At 51.5% G+C, this 21961-nt stretch overlaps 1 protein-coding gene across 2 annotated transcripts in view; it reads left to right on the top strand.

Moving 5' to 3' along the window:
• Positions 1-21508, top strand: part of CPEB1 (cytoplasmic polyadenylation element binding protein 1) — a 40958-nt gene extending 19450 nt beyond the window's left edge. For both annotated transcript variants that reach the window (XM_075099753.1, XM_075099754.1), the window contains 9 exons: positions 12193-12419; positions 14050-14299; positions 14614-14727; positions 14832-14921; positions 15930-16066; positions 17285-17483; positions 19923-20017; positions 20258-20338; positions 21243-21508. In XM_075099753.1, coding sequence (XP_074955854.1) covers positions 12193-12419; positions 14050-14299; positions 14614-14727; positions 14832-14921; positions 15930-16066; positions 17285-17483; positions 19923-20017; positions 20258-20338; positions 21243-21353 — 1304 coding nt within the window. In that variant the 3' untranslated portion in view covers positions 21354-21508. The remainder of the gene's footprint in view (positions 1-12192; positions 12420-14049; positions 14300-14613; positions 14728-14831; positions 14922-15929; positions 16067-17284; positions 17484-19922; positions 20018-20257; positions 20339-21242) is intronic.
• The last annotated feature ends 453 nt before the right edge of the window (positions 21509-21961 follow it).

Raw genomic sequence — 21961 nt, 5'->3', positions numbered from 1 at the left:
GCTGCTGAACCCTGTGCACCCAGACAAGGTTATTTGTAATGAGTTTTCCTTCTGGGTCCAGCACTGTAACACACTGAGGATGTGTGCTTAGCTCTTGAGAGTGTGCCAGATGCACTGCCAGGCCCCAAAGCTGGTGTCTGGAGAGAGCCTCTCCAGGAGGCAGCAGCTGCTGCAGGCTGGAGCTGCCTGCTTTTACTGGCTGTAGGATTAAACTGCTGTCTCATAGCAGGAAAGGCATCTCAAACCCACTGCTGCTACGAGATCTATCAGGCTGGAAATACTTCAGCAAGTCCCAGAAACCTGCTCTGTGGCCTGGGGAGGGGCTTTTGCAGAAAACTGCTTTGAACACTTATAGTTGAGGATAGCAGGACTGGATTTCTTGAGGCAGTGTTTTCCCTTCTTTAAAAGAGCCTCATAGTAGGCACACACTTGTGTTAAGACTTGAGTTCATGGTTCTGCAGAGGCAAGGAGGGGTTAAGAGGCAGTGAGATGGAACTGCCCTTGCTGGTATCCTTTACCTTCACTACCCTATTCCTCAAGGAACAAAAGCAAATGGGGTCTCGATCCAATTTTTGCCTAGAGAACAGGTGATTGCGGTACACAAGCAGATCTGTGTGCAGATTATGGGTCTACCTGGCTGGTTTTTAGCCTGTATGCTGTCTGGCTGGTCTGTCCTGTCCTACATCGGGAGGCTGAGGATAACCCTATGTGGGACAGGCAGACTTTCCCATTTGGAAATCATCCTATAAACCAGTCTGTTAACACTGTTAGCCGTGCTAACCTGCAAGAACATTTTCGGGAAGATCAGTTCTTCCAGAGAGAGTGTCTGCTTCTCTAGGCAAGCAGTTCCTGGTGGTGTTGGATGGACCACCTTGCTGTATCTGCCTCTCTGCTTGGTGTGTGACCCTAAAGCTGCTGGTGCAGCAACAGATATGAGCTTTTCCTTGGATCTGCTCTTGACTGCAGCTCTAGCCTCATCTGTGCCCTCTCTGGGGTGGCTGCTGCTGTCTCATTCTCTAGCCTTTGAGGTTACACAGCTTCAGTTGCTCTGGTGCTGGAGAGATGGCCTGTGGTAGGGAAATGCTGCTGGATCTTTCCAGCCCTTGGTTCTCCTGCTTCCCAGTGCACAGTAGCTTCTTTCTGCAATAAGCTTGAATGTGCTGGTTATCTGTAGTTGCTTAAAATCTGCTAGGCTAGAACTGCAGGCAATCTGTTGTGTTGCCTGGCAGATAGCTGAGGCCTCTGTGATGAGTGCAAATCACTCTGAAGTCTTCAAGGCAAAACTGACTCTCTGAAGGATGAAAGAAAAGACCTGTTGTGCAGAAGGTTGTTGTCATGGACTCCTAGCCTTTTCTCGTGGTAACAGCAGGAGGGACTTGTAAGCTGCTCCCCCAGGATGGGCTGTTTTCAGACTGCCCCCAGAAATGCTGTACAGGTGATGGTAGGTACCCAAGGACACACACCACACCACCCTGAAGTGAGAGTTGCTAATCAGTCTGGGGGTGGTTGTTACTATTAAGCACAACATAACAACTCAAGGAAGGCCAGCAATTGCTGGTTTGTGTTCAGCTGCAGAGCTTGAAGAAGACCCTAGAGGGGCAGAGGATTTGGGTGAGGAAATCCACCAGATCTCTGGCTGTTTGTTTAATTTTCTGCTAGGCTAACCTGCAGTGCAGCATGGTGCTGAGTGCCTGTTCCATAGTGCTCTCCCTTGTGCCCTTCTGTGTCTGGGTCTCCCTGCTCTTACCTGTTGTGTTTTGGGTAAGTGTCTTTGGAAGATAGTCGCTGCCTAGGTATGCCCAGTAGCTGCATCAATTCAAACAGCAGCATAACCCTCAATTCCTGCATATTCCTGCTTGGATGCATGAAAATCCTTCTTGTGCCTGAGGAGGGTTTCAGAGGCTTGTTGTGGTAGGGGGGAGCTCACATCTAGATACTTTAGGTTATGATGTGCCACTGAGTATCCAAGAAGGGTTCTTTCTGGTCTCTAGTGAAGCGGGAGCTTCAGGTCTGGGGAAGGGGCACTGAGTCTGCTTAGAGAACTCAGTAAAAGGTTCTTTCATACTTCTGATGGTATGGCTGTTTCTGCTGGAGTAAGGAGGTAAGACCACCTCTTGCTGGCTTCAGACCTGCCCCCGATTCAGGCAAACAGGTAACCAAAGGCTTGATGGTGGCAGGGATCCTGGATCCCCATGTTCTCAGTGTCCATTGTTGCCTTGAAATGAAGACAGGCTTTCCTGGCAGCTGCATGTTAAGCCCTGGTCTTTCTGGAGCAGCCTGCCTACTGTTCAGGGCTTAGTAGTGGAAGCATGAACATGGTGGTGGTGCCTTGTATGTGGAGGCTAATTATAATATTCTGTAAGGGAACAAAGCTGGGAGCTAGCTTGAATTGCACGGTCTCCTGCATGGTGGTTGTACTTCAGGAGTACCTGAGATGACCTTGCTAAAAGCTTGCCCCATGCCATCTTAGCTCCTGTCGGCTTTTCTGAGGATGCACTTGGTGTGGATGCTTAATGGGCCCTTGTTTCTTGAGCATGGTTCAGTACGGGCTGTGCACACTCTGGGCTGATTTCTCAACTGGTACCTGGAGCCAGCCATGCTGTGGAGTAGAAAGCAGGGAGCACTTAATAGCTGCAGACTGCTCATGTGGCAGCAGTATTTGATCTTTAGCAATATAAAATATGTATCAAATAAGTAATACAAGTATCAAAACTCTGAGTTTGCAATTGGTTTCTAATGGAGGTTGCTCTTACTCTACCCCTTACAGCTTCCATTTGAGCAGCTTCTCCTAACCAGATTTATTTTTATTTGTGCTCATACTGTCAAATAGAAGATGCAAATAGATGAGTAACTGGAACAGGAACCTAACCAGCATCTCTGCTTGCATCCATCTATAACTGAAGTGGGTCAGGGCAGCCTCCAGTCTGGTTTTGGAGATGGCTTGCAGGAGCAGGCACACACCATCCAAAACCCTCCCCTTGACTTCTGTCAGGGAAGGATGTTTTATTGCAGCCTGAGGGGCTGTTGCTGCTGCCTGCATGCTTCTCTAGAGGTAATGGTGGATGAGTGTGGGTATGAGGAATGCAGAGACTTCTCAAGCATTTCATCTTGCTCAAAGCTGTTGGAGGTGCAGTGAAGAAAATGCTCCAGCACTGGCAGATCTTCACCTTCCATAGATATGCTGACAGGTGCTCAGCTGATTGATGCTGGTGTGCGCAAATACATCAGGCTCATGGGGCTTGCGTATAAGCTTTTTCACTCAAGTTGTGTAGTCTGGAGTGGGTGCCTCTTGGCTAGCTCCTGAACTGAGCCTTAACAAGCATGTTCCCTTCTGAGGAGAGCATTGGAGCTGCTGTTCAGTGGCTCTGAGCTGCTTCAGGCAACTAATAGCTTAATCTTCCCCCTACCCCCATTGTGATCAATCTGGAGGCAACAGCAGGGTGTTCTAGGTGTGTGCAAGCTCTGGCCTGGGGTAAAATTCATCCCCAAAATTCTGCCAGTCAGATGAGAGATGCAGTGGGTAGGTTTTCCTCCAACCCTTGCACCACTAGATGTCTGAGCAGTGAATGGGATGCTTGCTTGCTTGCTGGGCAGGACAGACATGAAACGCTTCATCTGCTGCAGCTTCATTGGTGGTGACATGATAGCTCTCTAGAAGAGGCCCTGAATGTGTCTTTGGCTCAGTGCCTTCATTACAAACTCCACAGCACATGCAGGTCTGAGTGTTTCTACTTGGAGCTGGGCAGGGGAACTGCCTGAACTCCTGCATGGCTTTTAGAGCTGCTCTCCCAGTGTGCTGGAGCTGCCTGTAGCAGAAGGTGAAAGAGATGCCTGCTCCTCCCCTTCCCCAGCTGTGGTGGGACAGACCCTGTGTTCATTGTCTGCTCCCACCTTAGGCTTGAGTTTGTGCCTGGACAGAACTTGCTGCTCTGATAACCAGGCTGCATAGCATGGTGCTGCAGCATGACCTGTTATTGCAGTGACACTAGGGGCAAGGCTTAGTGAGCCGGCAGAGTGACATGTCAATACAGTTGAAATCTCTCTGGCTGACTTCTTGTGGGTGACTGCATGTGGGACTGCTAGAAGAGGGGCATCTTAGGCCCTCTGAAGTGCTCTTGACAGGTTGTCTTTTTAGGGTGGTAGTGTAATTCAGGTTGGAAGGTACCTCGAAGTTATCTAGTCCAACCTCCTACTCAGAGCAGGATAGGAAAGCTGCTGGAGGGTGGCGAAAGTAGCATAGCCCAGGAGGGCTGTAGAAACTAATTGATGGGCTGCCTCAGTGTTCCCAGGGCAAGGGCTGCTTAAATGGGTGCCTCCACTGAGCTAGCTCTGAAATGATCTGTTTAAGTGCCATGGTCCTTGAGCTGCCACAGCACAGATGCTGTGGTGCAACTGCAGGGCTGAATTATCAGCCTCCCAGAGGGTGTGGGCTGGGGGCAGGGACACTGGGCAGAGCATCTCCAGCCAGCATCCCATCTTCCACAGGTGTTGAGGCACCTTGCATCCATGCCTCTGGGCTTGCTCGCCTTGTGCGTGGTCCCTTATGTGCTGGCAAAACAGCTGAATCACAGGTAATGTCTGTGCTACTGCCAGCTCAGAGGTTGCTTTTGGGCACAGCAGCAGCTGCCATCTGAGAAATGCTCGGCTTCCCTCATTGCCCCTCTGGCTTCTTTTCTCTGCAAGAGTGGAGAGGGAGGGTGAAGCAAACCCCTAAGGCTGTTCTATATCTGAGGCATGCAGATCTCTGGAAGGTAACTGGGAGCCTGCAGGCATCACTGGTGGTGCTGGCTGTGCCAATCAAGCGATGAAATACATGGCTTTATGCCAGCTGAATGCCTTAGTGAGCCTTGTGTGCCATTTTTCAACTAAGATTGCATTTGGGACTAAAGCCTGTCTCTTAGCTCTTTCTTCACTGCAGCCTGATGCCTAGCCCAAAGTGGTATGGCCAATAGCCTGCTCCCCCTCTAAAGAATATACCTTCTCCTAAAGGTGGTATCCTGATGGACTTGACACCCCATAAACTGATGCAGCTGAGCAGTGAAAATGAGTCAGTCCAACCTTGTTAGCACATAAAGTAACATATGCTGCAGAGTTTGCACCCTGGATATTGCAGTAGATAATTGAGGAGTTTGATACTTAAATATAGAAGTGTTTGTTCTTGAGGCTTGCAAAGCTGAAGCTTGTTGTGCAGAATTTGACCAGAAATGTTGGGTTTTAAATCTCTGTGGGACTGATACATGTTAAAACCTGCTCTATTTCAATGTTCTTATCTTTTTAAAGATGAACACAGCTGTGGCAGTCTGCTCAGTGAATGCAGTTACCTGTGCACTTCTAATCCTGAATTGTTCTAGCTGTCTTTACTGATTTTATGTTTACCTTGGGCATCTGTTTTCCCTTCCTAGAAACACAGTAGTAAATTCCCTGCCTCAAGGAGCAGTGAGGCTTGTTGTCAGCCAGGTCCCACACTCAGTGCAGAAGGGGAACCTGGTCTCTCAAATGTTAATGTGATAAGCTTCTTGGTGTTCCTAGTTCTGCTGCTGTTTTTTCAGGGCATGCTGGGGAAGTGACTTACCATCTTGGTGCCAGAACCAAGAATAGACCTCAGGTGTCCTGACTATAATTGTGTGGTTCAGCTGTGGGATCATGCTGCCTTTTTATATTCCCCTGCCCCTTAGCAAACTAGAAATAGCTGCCTGAATATCCTCAGTTCTTCTTTACCCCAAATGAAGAATCTGTCAAGGCAGAGGTTCCTCTTTTGTAGTTCAGAAACAAAAAAGGTGGTCCTGTAGTTCCTATTTAGATGGTGGCTATTGCTGGTTTGATCACATCTGCAGTTCTAGGAGCTGCTTTTCTTGTAAGTTGGCAGTTGGCTCAAGATGATTAAGACTTCTGTTGCGATGTACAGCTCTGGAGCCCTAGGGTGTGTGCATCTGGTGGCTTTTGTTTCAACAGCAGTGACTTCTTTCTCCATTGGAGAAATGGGATTATAATAAAATTGGGAGGATTTGAGCTCAGCAAGACCTCTGGAGGAATCCAGTGAGCTGCTCAGATGAGTTCTGAGGGCCTAGGGATGGAGATCACCTCTGCCTCTCTGGGCCCTGTTGCATGGCTGCTTCGCTTAAGAGGAAGACATTTTTGTGCCACTTCTCTTGCTGCAGCTTTTTCTGTTTCTTTGGGCACCTGTTAAGAGCCTGGCTGTTCCCTGTAGCTCCCTGTTAAGGCATGAATAGAGGGGGAAATCCAATGTCTACCTTCCCCATGCCAAGCAGAGCTCATTCCCATACCATGTGCTGCAGCCCCACTTCTGTCATCACAGCTTCTGCTGGGCTTGGTTTGTTTGGTGTCCCCTGTGCTCCTTGTGATACAGCTGCAGGTATGCTGGCTCCTTGCAGGCAGTATGAGGTCCTATGGCTACAGGCATGAAGTGTGAAAACTTCACTTAAGATTAGTCTGGAGTATTGATCACCCCTTCCCCTGTGGTGAGCAGGTTGTGTTTTAAGCAGCTGAGTGCTCATGTGTGATGGAGGGAGAAAACTCCCTCTTGTAGCCTGTCTGGCTGTGTTGCTGCCCTAACTACAGCAAGGTTAACTGTAGCTGTAGGAGATGGGTAAGGTGCCCGTTTGCCTTTCAGACATGCAAATGTTTCTCTTACCATGAAGTTGCTTAGTGTCTGTGCTGCTTTTTTGGCTGACTAAAACATTCAGCCTGCTCCCATCCCACCAGGGTAGAGTCTGGCTGGGCGGTAAAATCTGCAGACAAGCTGTTTTTCTGGAACTGCAGCAGGCTATTGTTTGGGACACCAGCTTTTTTTCTTTACAAGCTTATTTGACAAATGAGAAAAGAAACTGCACTGTTTTCAGTCTCCAGGGCCTTTGTCATGCATGCTTCCCTCCTCCACCACCTTGCCCCAAATGTGCATACAGCTCCGCAGCCTCTGGGCACGGAGCCTCTGGGCACGGCAGGTGTCTGAGTGGAAGCAGAAGTGCTGTGGCACAGAATCCCATCTCTTCTGCCCTGCTTCTCTTAGTAAGAGCTTTCCTATCGATGTCTTTGCTCTTGCCCTCAAGGAGATCAGGGCAGAAGGGTGGCCTTTCAGCATAAGTAGTAGTTGGTGGATGAAAGGGAGATCTTGACAGGCTGCCATTCTTCCTGTGCTGAGTAGTCTCCCAGCAGACAAACTTATCTCAGACTGAAATGTTAGACGGAGGGACCTTGATGGTTGTGCCAGCCAGCAAAAGTGACCCTCTGAAGGGCTTGGTGTTGTAGACCTGCTCAGACAAGTCCTGGTCCCTTCTAAACAGCCTTTCTTGAGTCCTGTGGTGAGCTTTCAAAGGCTGAAATATGCATTCAGAGTATGACTTTAAAAAGTGCATGCATGTGCTCATCTAGCACTTGGTGCCACTGCCAAACGCGGTGTCAAATGCTTGTGTGTTAAGCATGCAGGTGCCAGACGTTGCTTATAATGTAAGAACCTGGGGCCTGGCATGCTGCTTAGCTCAACAGGAGCTTCTTGTGTGCACACATGGTTACATGTGCCTTCCAGGCTCGTGAAGAGACAGTCTCATGTGTGTCATCCTATGGCACATGCTGTTCCCTCTATGGGGAAGCTTCCACTGATGATGTTAGTGTGGGGAAAGATCTTGAGCAGAAGGACCTGGACAGTTCTAAGGTGAGAGTTTTTTATGCTCTGGGCAATACTCAGTTTCCAGATAACTTGACTAAAATGGATGCACCAAGGAGTAAAGAGTGCAAGTGCTGCTCTGCTGATGTGCTGTTAGCTTGTTCTGCTGGGTGGTCTCCCACAGACCCAAGCTAAGACAGAAGTGCTTTTCAGAGGACAGCTTAGTGGTGGCAGAGGTTTTTGTCAACTCTAGCTGTTAGGAATAAATTCAGTGGATGCTCTGTGTGTACTGCCCTTATCTTAAGGTCTTATTCAAGGCATAAAAGTGTTGTTTGTTATCAGCGTAGTGGTAAGGTGGTTTATTTACCCAGAGCTGGTCCATGAGCTGCCAGTACTGGTAAGCCTGGCTCCTTGGGGCTTGTCTTTGCATCCAGCTCTTATAAAATGGGCTTGGTCAAAGCTACCAGGAAGGTCTAACTCTTAAATGGCTGTAAGTTATAGTATGCCAGGGAAGAAAGCTGAATGCTTCAAAGTCCTGGACAGGTGCTGAAAATCTTAAATTGCAATTCTAACTGGCACATGGAAGAATAAAAGCTGTTATGAGGCTGGTTGGGTGTTGGGCATCTTGCTGTTGGGATGCCTTTCCCAAGGTGTGTGCTGTGAATTTCAACTTGTTGGTGGAGTGAGCTGCTTGAGACTAGGTAAATTCATTTTAAAAGTCGTAGCTCAGTAGTTGGTAACTGGATTTAAAAGATGATTTGGGGTCTATAAGGCAGAGTTGGCCTGAAGAGTTAAAACTAGCCACCCTCTGAAACCACTGCTGTGGGCTGAGTGTCCAAGGTGCTTGTGCGTGCTCCCTTCAGTAAGCAGGAATTAAGAGGTCATGTTGCAGCAACATTGTCCTGATAACGCTTACTAGGGAAAGCTCAACTAAGCAGTGGTGGTTTGTAAAATGCTTATTCTCTAGAGAGACCTGAGCGCCTGTGATCTGGTAGAGTGCCATGCTGGTATCAAGACTGCTCCACAGAGCTCTTAAATCTGCCAGCGTTTGGCTCAAAGATGGAGCACGTGGCTCTGAATCCAGTCATTAAAGCTGCAGCAGTGAGTCAAAAGTCAGAACTGAGTTTCTATTAAAAGCTACCTCTTTTGCTGTCCACTGCAAAGGAGCGTTGGCATGCGCCTCTCTTGCAAACTCGGAGCAGAGGCATGAAAAGTTCCAGAAGCTATCTGCAAACTGCTGCACTCTGGACAGCAGGGCTGCTGTGTGTGAGCAGATGAATGGGAATCCTGTTGACCCTTCAGTTAAAGTTTCCCCCATAGACGTGGAAAAACACTTAGTTGTTTGCACTTAGGTTTTTTCTTAGTCTGACTAGTTACCTGATTTCTGCTTCACTTTGGGATCTTCAGGGATGCTCTTGACACCAGAAATTGCTGATGCATCTTGCATGTGCATTGGAAATGGCTTTTCTCTTCCGCAAGCTGTCCACTTGGAAAGGGAGACAAGGCCAACTTCCCTGGAAGAACTGTGGTTTTACTGAGGGATTTTTTTTCAGGTGGGCAGCCTTTGTCAGGTTCTTGTGCCCCATCCACCAGGAAGGACGTTCAGTGGGTTAGAGCAGGATGCCTTTGGGTTGGGAGGTGAGAAATAAGATGCAGTCTCTTATGCTGATGTTTCCTATGCTACCTGCAAAGGCTGGCTCCAGAGGACACAACCTGATTGCTAAACGAGTGTAAAGGAGGAAATGCCGAGCATGGCTCATGGCTTTTCTTCCCAATGTCCCTGTGAGTGGCTGTAGGTACCAGGGGAAGCTGAGTCAGACCCATTGGGGTGATGTGGGGTCTCCCATGAGCTCAGTGTACCCTGCAGAGTGTGTAACTAAGTGCTGCCTCTACAGACCTGTCAGAGCTTCTGGAGTGGATGAAATCCATCTGTATTAACAGGAGGATGGCAGTGCTTCCAGGACATCAGGTTAGGAGTGGGTTAGCTGTAGCCAGCAGGATTTTGCTTAGTGGTAGGTGCTGAAACTCAGATGACTAGACAGTAGGTCCCCTTAAAGGCCAGTCATCCTGCTGCTTGAATGCACTCGTATTGGCCTTACTGGTTTTCTAGCTGCAGTGAGAGCTAAGCAATCCTGGGATCAAATGCATAAGCAGTGGCTGTAGCAAGCCAGAGTGGTGGCAGAGAGGAGGGTTAAATAAATGGGGCAGAGCAGTATAGGCACCCTTTAATGCCTTCGGGAGCTCCTGATGACCTCCTGAACCCTTGCTGGTGCATCTGAAATGGAGTTCTGGTCCCTCATCTCTGCTAACTAGGAGATGAGGTGCAGGATGGCATTGCCTGGTAGCAATCTACATGGCATTTGCTGCTCTAGGTCTCTGGGAATGCTGCGCACACAGGGTCAACACAGGGCTGCTCGCTGCCTGGCATTACAAACCCACTGTGCTCAATGGCCGAGGAGGAGGGTGTCAGTGCTGGAGAGCATGTTGGCAGTGAGGCTTGGGCCATGGGACCAGCTGCTTTGCTTTGATTCTTGTACAGTTTAGTGACTAATCAGATTTTTGAGCCTGTTTAACAAATTCGGCTGTCTCCCTTGAACAATACACTGGCTGTATTTTTAAATGCATCATGTGGCTTCAGAGAAGTCGGCAAACCAGCCTAGTGCGGCTTGCCTGGGCTGGGAGATGCTCTGCCCTGCTCTGTGCTGTGACAAGGAGGGAGCAGTCTCCTCTCTGGCTCGAGCTGTCTGCAGCAGCTTTCCCTCACTACCCACCACAGCTAGCAGGGCTGCTGCTGCTCCTTGAGCTCTGCCCAGGGTAAGTACTGCTGGGCCAGCAAGGCTTTTCTGTGGCTGCAGGGTTGGGTGTAAGCACAGGTGCTGCTGTTGCAGAGAGCCAAGCAGATATTCAGAGGGCAGGAGGACCTTTTCCAAGTGTGGTTAGAGATGAGTTCATAGTCCCGTGCTGCAGCCAAAATGAGTTTGCACCTCTGTTGGGGAAACTTGCAGCAATAAGGCCCTGCAAATGTGAGAAGATGCTGTGACTGTCACTGGTGGCTCCCGCAGACCAGCTCTGCCTCGGGTTGAGGTAGATGTTCCAAGTCAAGGGCCTACATGTACCTGTCTGGGGTTTCTGTTGGTGTTTTGAGGTCTCCCACTCTAGTGTGAGGCTAGAGATGCCAGCTCCTGGCAGGTATGCTCTTGGATAATATGGCTTGGACAGGTATATCCCAGTGTCTTGCTTCGGGCACACTGGGCAGCTTTCTCTGGTGCTGGCACTGCATTGGTAGTGGTGTCAGACCATAGTGCCCTCAAACATGATGACATTTTTTACTTGCCTGGTTTGGGTGGCATTTAGGATTATTAATCCTCTTCTGCACAAGAGCTACTGAAAATCTGGGTTAAAAACCTTGTAGTCCTAGGTGGTTGAGATCAGGTAGAGCTTGAGGATATCAACTAGATCCCAGACTTGCTTTGAAAACTGAAAGCTTCAGGGCAAGCTGCCTTGTTTTGCAGCCTCTGAATAATTAAAACCATTTCTGAATGCTTTGCTCCTTTCAGCTGGTTTGGGGACAGCTTGCTGAGACTTGCTTCTCTTGAATAGAGCTGGCTGGTGTCATGCCCCTGTGGGATCTCCTGTGGCCGAGCCTGCCCTGCATTCCCTCTCCTTCTGGGTGGCAGCTGGCCCTGTACTGCTGACCCACAGAGCAGGATGGGACTGTAATGACCCCTCAGTGGCCTGGTGCTCCACTCAGTGGGGTGGCTCTGTAGGGAGAAATTTGCTTGCCTTGATTCTCCTCAGTGGGAGGAAAACCTGCTGCTGTGTGAGGGAAGCAGTCTGGCACGTACTTGTGTTGGCTCTTGGGCAAAGGCCTGACCAGACAGGCTTGTGAACATGTATTGGAGATGGTGATCGCTGGCTGTGAAGCATCTCCTTTGATGGCAGGCTGGACCAGAATGTCACTGGCTGCCTGTAGTCAGCTCCAGTTGGGGCTGATGTGTGCAGTGTCCCACCCATAAGCCTACAAATGCCTGCTAATGGGCCAGGCCTCACTCTTCTCAGCCTGATTATCAGTGTGTGCAGCAAACACTGGCTGTGGGTCTCATCTGTACCCCCTTGTTGCTAAAACTGCATGGATAGCTGCCCCTTGAGGTCCCAGCTTGCTCCAGCATAAGCAGCAAGAAATGCTGGCATAATGGCATGGACTGGGTGAGGGGCCTGCCTGGAGCACCTGTTTGAAGCCCATAACTGGGACATGGGGCTTCTGATTATCTTCCCAGATGAAGTGGGATCTCCTTGCAGATCTCGGCCTTGGGAGAGTAATCCATCTTGTTTGTTGGCCACACCAGGCTGCTGCCATTGCCTCCAGCTGCATAGTACAGTGCTAAAACTCATGGCAAAGTGTGCAGCCTTTCTAGAGCTGTGTGGAGGGTTAGTACCCATCAGATGTGTCACCTGCTGGATGAGCAGTTTTTGGGCTGATGGTACCCCAGTACCCTCCTGGGTCTCTGCCACAAGAGCCAGGAGGGAAGGGTGTGTTGTGCTGCAGCACTGACAGGCTTTCTCTGTTGCAGTTCTCAGCATGCTGAGTAACCCTCTCGGGAACGTCCTGGGGAAGCCGCCACTGGGTTTCCTGCCTCTAGACCCCATTGGTTCAGACCTGTCAGAAAAGTTTTCCACGCCAACACTGAGGAACTCCCGCCTGGACTCTCGCTCCCTCCTGGACTCTCGTTCCAGCAGCCCATCAGACTCGGACACCAGTGGGTTCAGCTCTGGCTCCGACCACCTCTCAGACTTGATTGTAAGTTTGGGTCTTGCACCCACTTTGTAGTTCCTGGTGTCTTGCTGCATTTCTGGGGAGCACAGGAGACCTGTGGAGTCTGCAAGCCACAGCCCTGCCTACTCAGGAAGGGAAGGGAGTGCTGGAGGGAACTGTCATGCCCACACAGACACAGGAAGGTTCTCCTGCAGCCCAGGGTTTGGAAGAAGGGCTGCTCATGCAGTCCTTCAGCACAGACTAGCAATATTCTTGGGGTTTTTCTTCTAAATAGTAATATTTTGGCCTTTTGGCTTTGTCCTTGCAGCCCTAATGGGTTAAAGTAGTTCCTGGAGGGGTCTGAACACTTGAGCTGGTGTGTGGCAGGAGGATTTCTGTGCCCTGATGCTGACAGGGAGGTGGTCAGTCAGCCCAGCTACCTCCAGGCTCCAGCCTGGGCTTCTCAGGAGCTCCTGTCCCTGCCTTTCATTGTCCTTCCCATTTGCTGACTGCACTTCATCTTAGGGCTGTTTTCTTCTAGAGCAAACTGCATCTAGCCTGCTCCCATTCCCTAAAGCATAGCTAAATTTGGAAGCCAGCAAGTGAGGCAAGTGTCTGTCTTGCTGACCCAGTCTGTGTTGCTGGGTCTGCGTTGCAGTGCAAGCAGCAGCTCTGGGTGCCAGCAGGACAGCCTAGCTCCAGCCAGCTCTACTGTGTGGCTCCTCATCAGGACCTGAGGCTAAAGCCAGTGCCAAGCTGCTCCTCACTCCTCTGTGGTGCAGCCATGGGCTTGGCCCCCATGTAGGGGAGGCATGAAGGACGCATCTTGATGTGGAGTTTTCTCCTATGTTCCACCCTGGAGAATCAGGATCTCTAGAAGGGACACAGTAAGCAGCTGCAGCACCCTGGGCTCTGACAGCAGGTAGTGCAGGGTGGCAGGGCTTTGTGCTGACCTTGTTTGTGAAGGTCAGGTCTTCCCCAGCATGGCCTTGGCATGGGCAGCTGTGCTGCAGCAGCACACAGCTAGATCTGCAGAGTGGCTGGCACTTTAAGCTGCACAGTGTCTTGCATTCCTGCTGTTTTATTAATCCATGCTTTTATTCCTTCCACCCTGGGAGAGGTATCTTAAACCTGTGAGCAGTTAGGTCTGCAGCCAGCTGAGCCCACACCCTGGTCAGACAGGCCTGGGAGATGGTCTGTGGAGGGTGAGAGCCAGCTGGCTGCCTGCAGAGCTTGTGGGTGCTGCCGGCAAGCCCTGCCTGCTACATGCAGGGCCCAAAGCAAAAAATGAGGCTCCTCCTGGGGTGGTTGGTGCTCTCTGGGGGTGACAGCTGTCCTTGAGGCTGTGGATGCAGGGGGTAGCTGTTGGCTTTGTGGTTTGCAAGGTGCCTCCTGCTTAATGATCCCCGCTGTTGATAACTTGGCATGGGTTCAGTGGGAAATGGCTGCAGGGGCAGGTCTTTCCCAGGGAAACTGTGGTCCCATCTGGCTGCTGGGGCAGGTGAGGTGGCTGCTTTCCTGCCGCTGCTAGACCTCTGAGTATCTCAGGAGAACAGGTCATGGAGAGCCCCTTCTCCTGCCATGGGTGAGGACAGGGCCCCAGGATGATACATGGCCTCCAGTAGTAGGTGCTTTTACTTGGAAGGTGGGTTTTAATGTGGACTTTCTCTTGCAGTCAAGCCTTCGCATCTCCCCACCTCTGCCCTTCCTGCCCCTCAGCGGGGTGTCAAGAGACCCCCTAAAGATGGGAGTGGGGTCCCGGCTGGATCAAGATCAAGCTGCTTTGGCTGCAGTAACTTCCTCCCCAGCCAGTGCACCAAAAAGATGGCCTGGAGCATCTGCGTGGCCTTCCTGGGATCTCCTGGACTCTCCAGAAGACCCCTTCAGTATAGAAAGAGAAGCCAGGCTTCATAGGCAAGCAGCAGGTAAGTTGGATGGTGGATCTCAGCAGGCTTCAATGCATGGTAATGGTCCTGTGCCTTCTGGGAGGGCACGTAGGTGGCCTCTGTGCAGTTAACGTGGCTGGACACAAGTTTGCAGCAGATCAGGCCTTTCTCCATGCACAAACCTGACTGTGGGTCTACCTCCTGGCAGAAAAACAGGCAGGCTGTCTGGGCAGTTGCCTGCTGCTGCAGCTCTGCTGAACCTATAGCTGTGGCGTATAGGGATTTGCTTGGAGACCTATGGGAGAGTGGGAAGTAAACGGTCCTGTACTGAGTGTTGCTTGTGCTTGTCCAAGCTGTGAATGAAGCAACCTGCACCTGGAGTGGGCAGCTGCCTCCCCGAAACTACAAGAACCCCGTGTACTCCTGCAAAGTGTTCCTGGGAGGAGTCCCGTGGGACATTACGGAAGGTGAGCAGTCTGGCCATGCACCGAAGCCTTGGATTTTGACATCAGGAAGGGTGTAAGATAGAGCTCTTTGGGGAGGATGCTGACTTTTCTCCTTCTGTCTGTAGCTGGACTGATCAACACTTTCCGTGTTTTTGGCTCACTGAGTGTGGAGTGGCCTGGTAAGGATGGCAAACACCCACGCTGCCCTCCCAAAGGTAATATGCCTAAAGGTAATAGCGACACGGTAGGGTTACTTTTTTCCCATGCTATGTTACAGCACAGATGCTGGGATGGTACGGCTGCATGCTGGTGACTGGATGGTACAGAGCACCCTAGGGTAAATGTCCCACTCTCACTTGGGTCAGCACCAGGGTTGTGGAGCACTGTCACCTCAAAGCTGGCATCCCCACCCATCCCTAGCAGGGCTGGGCAGAAGCATGGGGTGGGCTGAAAATCCTCCCTGGTGCTTCTGGAGCCCTGTGTGGAGCTGTCTGGTTCTGGGTGATAGCTGCTAGTCCCTACTGCCAGCATGAGCACCTGAAGCACGTGCATCTTTGGCGTAAAGCACATGCGGTGAATCCAAATGTGCATCCGTAGCAAGCTGGCAGTCTGTGGGGACTGGTGCAGTGCCTGGGGCATAATCCTGTCTGAAGTAGCTGGGCTGATATGTTGTGCAAGCAGCAGGGAGAGGGAGTTAAGGGGTAAGGAGCAACTAGTTGGTAGGCCCGGTGGTTCCTAGTGGCCTCATTCAGTCACCAGAGCAATGCAAAGTACAGAGTGCTAGTACTAATGGAAGTAATGTTTAAAGCCCTGAACTTATATTTCTGGGCCAAGGCATCCTAAATGTTGAAGTGAAGTCTGTTTTTCTGCAGACTACCCCGTGGCCAGGCTGGTGGTGCCCATTTGTCATGTCTAGGTGTGGGTTTGTGTATGGGGGACTGGCCCATGGGACATGGGCAACCTGCCCCCGTGTGCTGTGCTGAGTCTGGGCTCTTTCCCAGCTTGGCCAGGCTCTGTGCCTCGGGTGGATCTTGTATGTAGGGTCTGCTGGGGCAGGTGCCTCAAATTGCCACCCTCCCCTAGAAGGCATTTGGGATAGCAAGGGAGATGCAGTACAGATACTTTGGGTGGCATCTGAGAGATTTTTGAGGGTGTCTGCAAACTGGGGTGATCTTTCTCTCCTCTATGGTTCTAACACTGTTTCTTTCCCTTCACCTCTAAAGGATATGTCTACCTGGTGTTTGAGTCGGAAAAATCTGTGCGTGCTCTGCTCCAGGCATGCTCCCAGGACCTGCTGAGCCCTGATGGACTCAGTGAATACTACTTCAAGATGTCCAGCCGCAGGATGCGCTGCAAAGAGGTGAGCAGACCCATGAGACTAGTGCTGCAGATGACAGCAGGGGATGCTGAGGAGATCCTTGGAGACAGGGGGAGTGTACAGTGTTACTCTGCTCCAGGAAAGCAGGGCTAAAGCAGAGCAGCAGAAGTCAAACTGGCTCTTGGCCAGCTCTAATTGATGTGTTCCTGCAGTAGGGCTGGACACAGGCAAGGAGGAAAGTGTCAGATTGGTGTTTGTCCTTTGCAACAGCTTGTATTGGGAATTGACCTGGAGGTCCAGGATCTGTGGGAGACCCTGAATTCATAAAGCTGAGCAGCTTCAGTTACCTGGGAAGGAGCACAGGAACAGGGATTTTACTGCCTAGTGCTTTGTTCAGCATACCTTTGCTTGCGGAAGCAGACTCTCATCCCTTTGGTGCTTTATTATACCTCATCTGCTTGCAGAACGAATGGCTTTCATGCTCACCATGGGTAGGTATTTTGGATCTGTAGCTGTAGTGGCTCCCCAGCGCAGCCATGGCTGAGTGACCTGTGCTCTGGAGGCGGAGGTGCTGAGGCTGCCGCAGGCTCAGGTTAGCCTTCCAGTAAAGGGGGACCTTAGCTATAGATCAGGTATGGCTGCACAGGTTTGGAGTTAAAGAATTGAGATTCGGCTCTTATGTAGACAGGCACAAGCTAACTGCACTCCAGACAGCTCTTCTGGTGTCTGGCTATTGGCAGCATTTTAGAGCTTGGTAGTCTAACTCTGGCAGAAGTTTCTCATCTTCAGAGCCCCATCTCAACTCTGTAGCAGATGGAAGCTCCTGTTGAAATTGGCAGTGGGTGGGTTGTTTCATTGATCTCGAATGACAGGCTTCTGTGCAGGGAGGCATCTGACTGGACTGTAAATGTAGGTGCAGGCAGTAGGTAAAATCCGCTTTTGCATGGATTGTTTCCTGGCTTCCAACCCCAATGGATCAGTGTTTTGGATTCCAGTTTGGCTCAAAACAGAGCAGTGTGACAGTTGGTTTTGTTCCCTTGAACAGGCCTTGTGGGCTCTCCTGAGGTGGCTGGAGCTCCAGAGCTGCGGTGCTGTGAATGTGGACCCTGAGCAGCAATAATGAAGGGGCATTTGCAAGTTGGGGTTGTGAAGTCTGAGGGTCTGGGATGGCTTCTGCTGGCAGACAAGAGCACTGTAGAGCAGCACAGCCTGTGGCTTTGCAGGCCCTCAGCTGACTGACCTGCTTGTGTGTGGTTTCAGGTGCAGGTGATCCCATGGGTGTTGGCAGACAGCAACTTTGTGCGCAGTCCATCACAGCGGCTTGATCCCAGCAAGACAGTGTTTGTTGGGGCTCTGCACGGGATGCTGAATGCAGAGGCCCTGGCAGCTGTCATGTATGACCTGTTTGGAGGGGTGGTCTATGCTGGCATTGACACGGACAAGCACAAGTATCCCATTGGTAAGTGGTGGTCCTGCCAGGGTCAGTAGTCACCCATGACATCCGCTAAGGAGGGAGGCTGCAGGTGTGCCCCTTGCTTGGCCCCTCAGTGGGGAAGGACTCCCCCAGGGCACCTTAGTGGGGGCTAGCAGAGCTGACCTGCCTGGGAACTGGAAGGTGCTAGGTCATTCCAGAACAGCTTCAGGTTTTTAATATCTCTCTAGGCATTGCTGAAGGGTTTTCTGCATTTGTTCAGTGCTGTTAATGGTCATTATATGCCAGTTTCGCTTCTCTTCCATCCCTGGAGCATGGTTGGCTGTGGGTCTGGCTCCAGCTGCCTCACGGGGCAAATGCAGACCTGCTGGCCCTTCCTCCTGGGGGGGTGCCAGCTGTCAGACAGCTTGGTTGAACCAGCCCTTGTGGGCACTATCCTGTCCCTGCTGTTCTGTTTGGATCTCCTTCAGGGCACTATTGCTTTGGGCTTCCAAACCAGCCAGTTTTAGAGGCTTCCCTGTGTCCCTTGGCTGGGTCTGCGGGGGGATGACATGTCCTCCTTGGCTCAGGGCATCAACCTTCTTGGGGTCAGAGAGGTGCTAGGGATGAGCATGCTTGGACAGTGCTCCCTGCTCTGAAGGGGCTGAAAGACTGCTGCAGGCAGCAAGGCTGGTGCTCAGGTGCTGCTTCCACTCATGAGAGCTGCTGCCCTGAGCCATGACCTCTGCAGCCCCTGTAGTAACCCAGAGAGCAGCCCTGTCCCTGTCTCCTCCTGAGATGACATCCCAAAGGAGAATAGAACACTTGCCACTTACGTGACATGACATGTTTTGCCTCCTGTGACAAGTGTCCCATATACCTCCATGGTGGCTCTGTGGGGCAGGGGACAGCACCGAGGTTACTGGTCTGTGTGGAAGAACCCTACAGCTTGAGCATGAGGCCCAGCTTTCTGGGCTCAGGCTGCAGCAAGTCATGAATCTCTTGCATGTTGCCAGGCAGGAACAATGTCAGAGTTCGGTAGCGCAGAGCTGTCTGCTGCTTGTCATTGTCCTCGGACAGCTTTCAGGCTTTTCTGGTCAAGGCTCGGTGCTCAGGGTCTGGCTTCAGGGTGTGCTGCTGAAGTGGCTTTGGGGTGGGTGGGGACAGTCCCAAGGGATTAGGAATGGAAGTGTGAGACTTTAAGCAAATTCTTAGTTCCTGTATGACCACAGCTTGTCTTCCACACCAGGCTGCCCTGTGAGGCACTGCAAAATCCTAGAGCATGACCTCAAACTCCTGTGGCTTCATGCAGAGCCCAGGTTGCTCCCTCGAGTAGGTGAGATCTCTGGCTCCCAGCAGCAGACCAGCACTTCTACCCTTGAAGTTGTCTTAGTTACAGCAATGTGAATTCAATTTTGGTAACTAAACTGTACCCTAATTTTGGTTGTGTTGGTTTGAAGCATCTCCTGTGCTGAGATGCTACCCTGGGCTTGCTTGACTGCTGCCCCTGGCCTGGCAAAATCCAAGGTCTTCCTCCTGGGAAGACCTGCCTTAGGCCAAAACATTTTGCGTAGAGGGTGATCCTGTGGGAGGCATGTCCTGTTATAAATCAGTGTCTGATTGTAGTTACAAGGAGCTGGCTTTGAGACCAGCTGATCAAGGTCAGTGGAGAAAGCCATTGCCCTGACAGCTTTCAGGGAGTCTTGCGAGGAGGTAGAACTGACCTATTAGAGGAAGGATTCCCCTGAGTGCAGCTGCAATCCCCACACACAATGTAACCCCAAACCAGATCCAGGCTCTCCAGCATGTGTCCTGTGTGATGCTACAGGAGAAGAGTAGGTGGATTCTGGGTAAGGCTTTGTCCTGTGGCTTTCAGAGGTGAGCTGAGCTTTAGCGATCTGCCAGAACGCAGGGCTGTCATGTAACAGCCAATGCTCCCCTTATACCAAGAAAAGAAACTCATAGGTAAGCAGAGAGATGTTTTCCTGGAGCTTAACAAAACTTGGCTGGAAACGAGTGGTGCAGGAATGCTGCTGACTGGAAGTGAAGCTGCAAAATGCAAGGCTCTGGGATGAGTGGGAGGCTCAAAATAAAAGCTGCTGAGCTGTCTTGGCACTGACTTATTTCAGGTGTGGGCGTGGAGCCTGCTGCTGTGCTGCCCTCAGCAGTGCCCTGGCAGCCTCCCTCCAGCTACTGCTGGCCCTCCTGGGAGTTCTGCCACCCCTAAGCTCATGTCTTAACTGGCCTGGAGGTGTCCATGGAAAAGCCTTTCTGCCCCCAGCTGCCAGCTGTGCTTCTGGTACTGCCTGGGGAAGGAAGCGGGCAGAGCCACAAGGCCTTGGATACAGTCCCCTTGCAAAAGCCGCTTCCCTGCCAGTGGCTGAACTGTGCTGGGGAAGGGTGGTGCTGGCAGCAGCTCCCTCTCCGCCTCTGCTTCCTGCCAGAGGTGCCGGCTCAGTCTAATGCTTGTGGTCTGGCTTGTTCCAGGGTCTGGCCGTGTCACCTTTAATAACCAGCGCAGCTATCTGAAGGCGGTGACAGCTGCATTTGTAGAAATCAAAACTACCAAGTTTACCAAAAAGGTGAGTGGAGCTGATGGAGGTGGCTGGAGGGTTGAATCCATGTGTTGGGAGCACTGTGATACGTGTAGCCTGCCCTGTATCCCTGTGGAAGCAGAGGGAGGTAGTGAATTGCTGCTCCACCTGTTATGAGGGGTGCTGGTGATGGGTTTGGGGTATCCAGGTCAGTGCTGCTGGGGCTGCCCAGGGCATGGGCAGTTGCCCCCAGCACTGCTCTGTGTCCACCACCTGGCTCTCCTGCAGGTTCAGATTGACCCGTACCTGGAGGACTCCATGTGCCAAGTCTGCAGTGCCCAGCCTGGCCCTTTCTTCTGCAGAGACCAGGTGAGGCTTTCTCCTGTCAGCTGTGCTTGGCTCCTGGCTGTCCCACTCAGCGGGATTCCCCAAGGAGGAGCAGGCTCTGCTGCTCGCAGCAGCATTGGATTTGGTGTCCAGGGATGCCTGTTGTCCGTTGCCAAGTGGGGTGGATGGAGTGTTCATGCAAGAGCCCCAGGTGGGCCCTTGTTTTGGAGGAGGTGCAGCACTCCTGGGGGGGCAGCTCTGGTGCTTGCTAGCAGGCAAAGGCAGCTTTGCACCCTGCCTCAAGCTGGGGGTGCTACAGCTCAGCTGGCGCTGTGCCAGAGCACCAGGGCCTGCTATGTGCAGTGGGCTGACCCTGAGGGAAGGCTGCTACTCTGCCAGCCATGATAAGCTGGAAATTGCAGTGCTGTCATCCTGCAGTTGATCCTGGAGCTGACTGAAGTGTCAGGGTCTCTGGCTGTCCTATGCTTGCTGCAGGCAAAGGAGCTTGGCCAGGGTCTGGCAGCTTCCTTCAGAGTCTGGATGGGAGATGAGCAGCAGCATGCTCTGCTCTGCTGGGAGAGGTGGTGGTGGGAGTGCAAGGAGCACTGGCAGAGCCTGGCTGCTGCCCCATCCCTACCCAGGTGGTGGCAGAGGTGCTGCAGCCCCTGCCTATACCATGCCCTCAGTGGCTGCTGCTGGCAGCCAGCGCCCAGATCATAATTTTCAAACTTATTTAAAAGGGAGCCACACTTGGAAGCCTAGCACAGCCCGCCCTCCAGCAGCATTGCTGAAATTCCCTCCCTCTGCTTCACAGACCCACTGTGCTGGTGTGGGCTGCAAAGCTGTGAAGGGGGGTGGGATCCTGTTTCCTCCGCTGCCTGCCAGTGTCTGTTTGGTGTCCTTGAAGCCCCCTCCTCATGGCGTTGCCCCTCTGCTCTCCCCACAGATCTGCTTCAAGTACTTCTGTCGCTCCTGCTGGCACTGGCAACACTCCATGGAGGTCCTGCGTCACCACCGCCCGCTGATGCGCAACCAGAAGAACAGAGACTCCAGCTAAAGAGGCCGCCGGGGCTCGGGGGCTGCCGCAGGCGCAGGAGAAAGTCCTTTTGTTAACCTGCCAAGTGGAGAGCGCACGAGCGTGCCTGCTGGTGCCAGACCCAGGCTGGGAATGCGCTTCCTGAGGACTAATGGGGAAAAAATATCTTACATTCACGTTTGCACTTGCTGGTCTTTTTGTTTCTGCACTAATGCACAGTGAATTTTGTCGGGTTTTGTTTGGGGGTTTTTGGAGGGGGCGGAAGCACCCCCTCAGGCGATTCTGCAGTTCCCAGACTTTGGTTCCTAGTTTGCTGATGAGAAGCAAAAAAAAAAATAAGGGCCACGTGTTGAGAAGGTGTTTATGCAGATGCCTTCACCTAGGTTTTTTTATTTATTAAAGGCGCTTTTTTACATTCCTTGCAATACTGATGGTGATAATGCAGGTCTCATTGGCTCCATTCTTTTGCAGTTGCCATACAGTGCCTTTCCATTCATTTAACCCCCACCTGAACGGCATAAACTGGATGTTCAGCTGGCGTTTTTTACTGTAACAACAAGGAGACTTTGCTCTTCATTTAAACCAAATCATATTTCATATTTTACGCTCGAGGGTTTTTACCAGTTCCT

This window comes from Phalacrocorax aristotelis, chromosome 7, assembly GCF_949628215.1.
Source record: "Phalacrocorax aristotelis chromosome 7, bGulAri2.1, whole genome shotgun sequence".
NCBI lineage: Eukaryota > Metazoa > Chordata > Aves > Suliformes > Phalacrocoracidae > Phalacrocorax > Phalacrocorax aristotelis.
The sequence above is the reverse complement of the archived record's forward strand: the minus strand, read 5'-3'. Positions and strand labels throughout refer to the sequence as shown.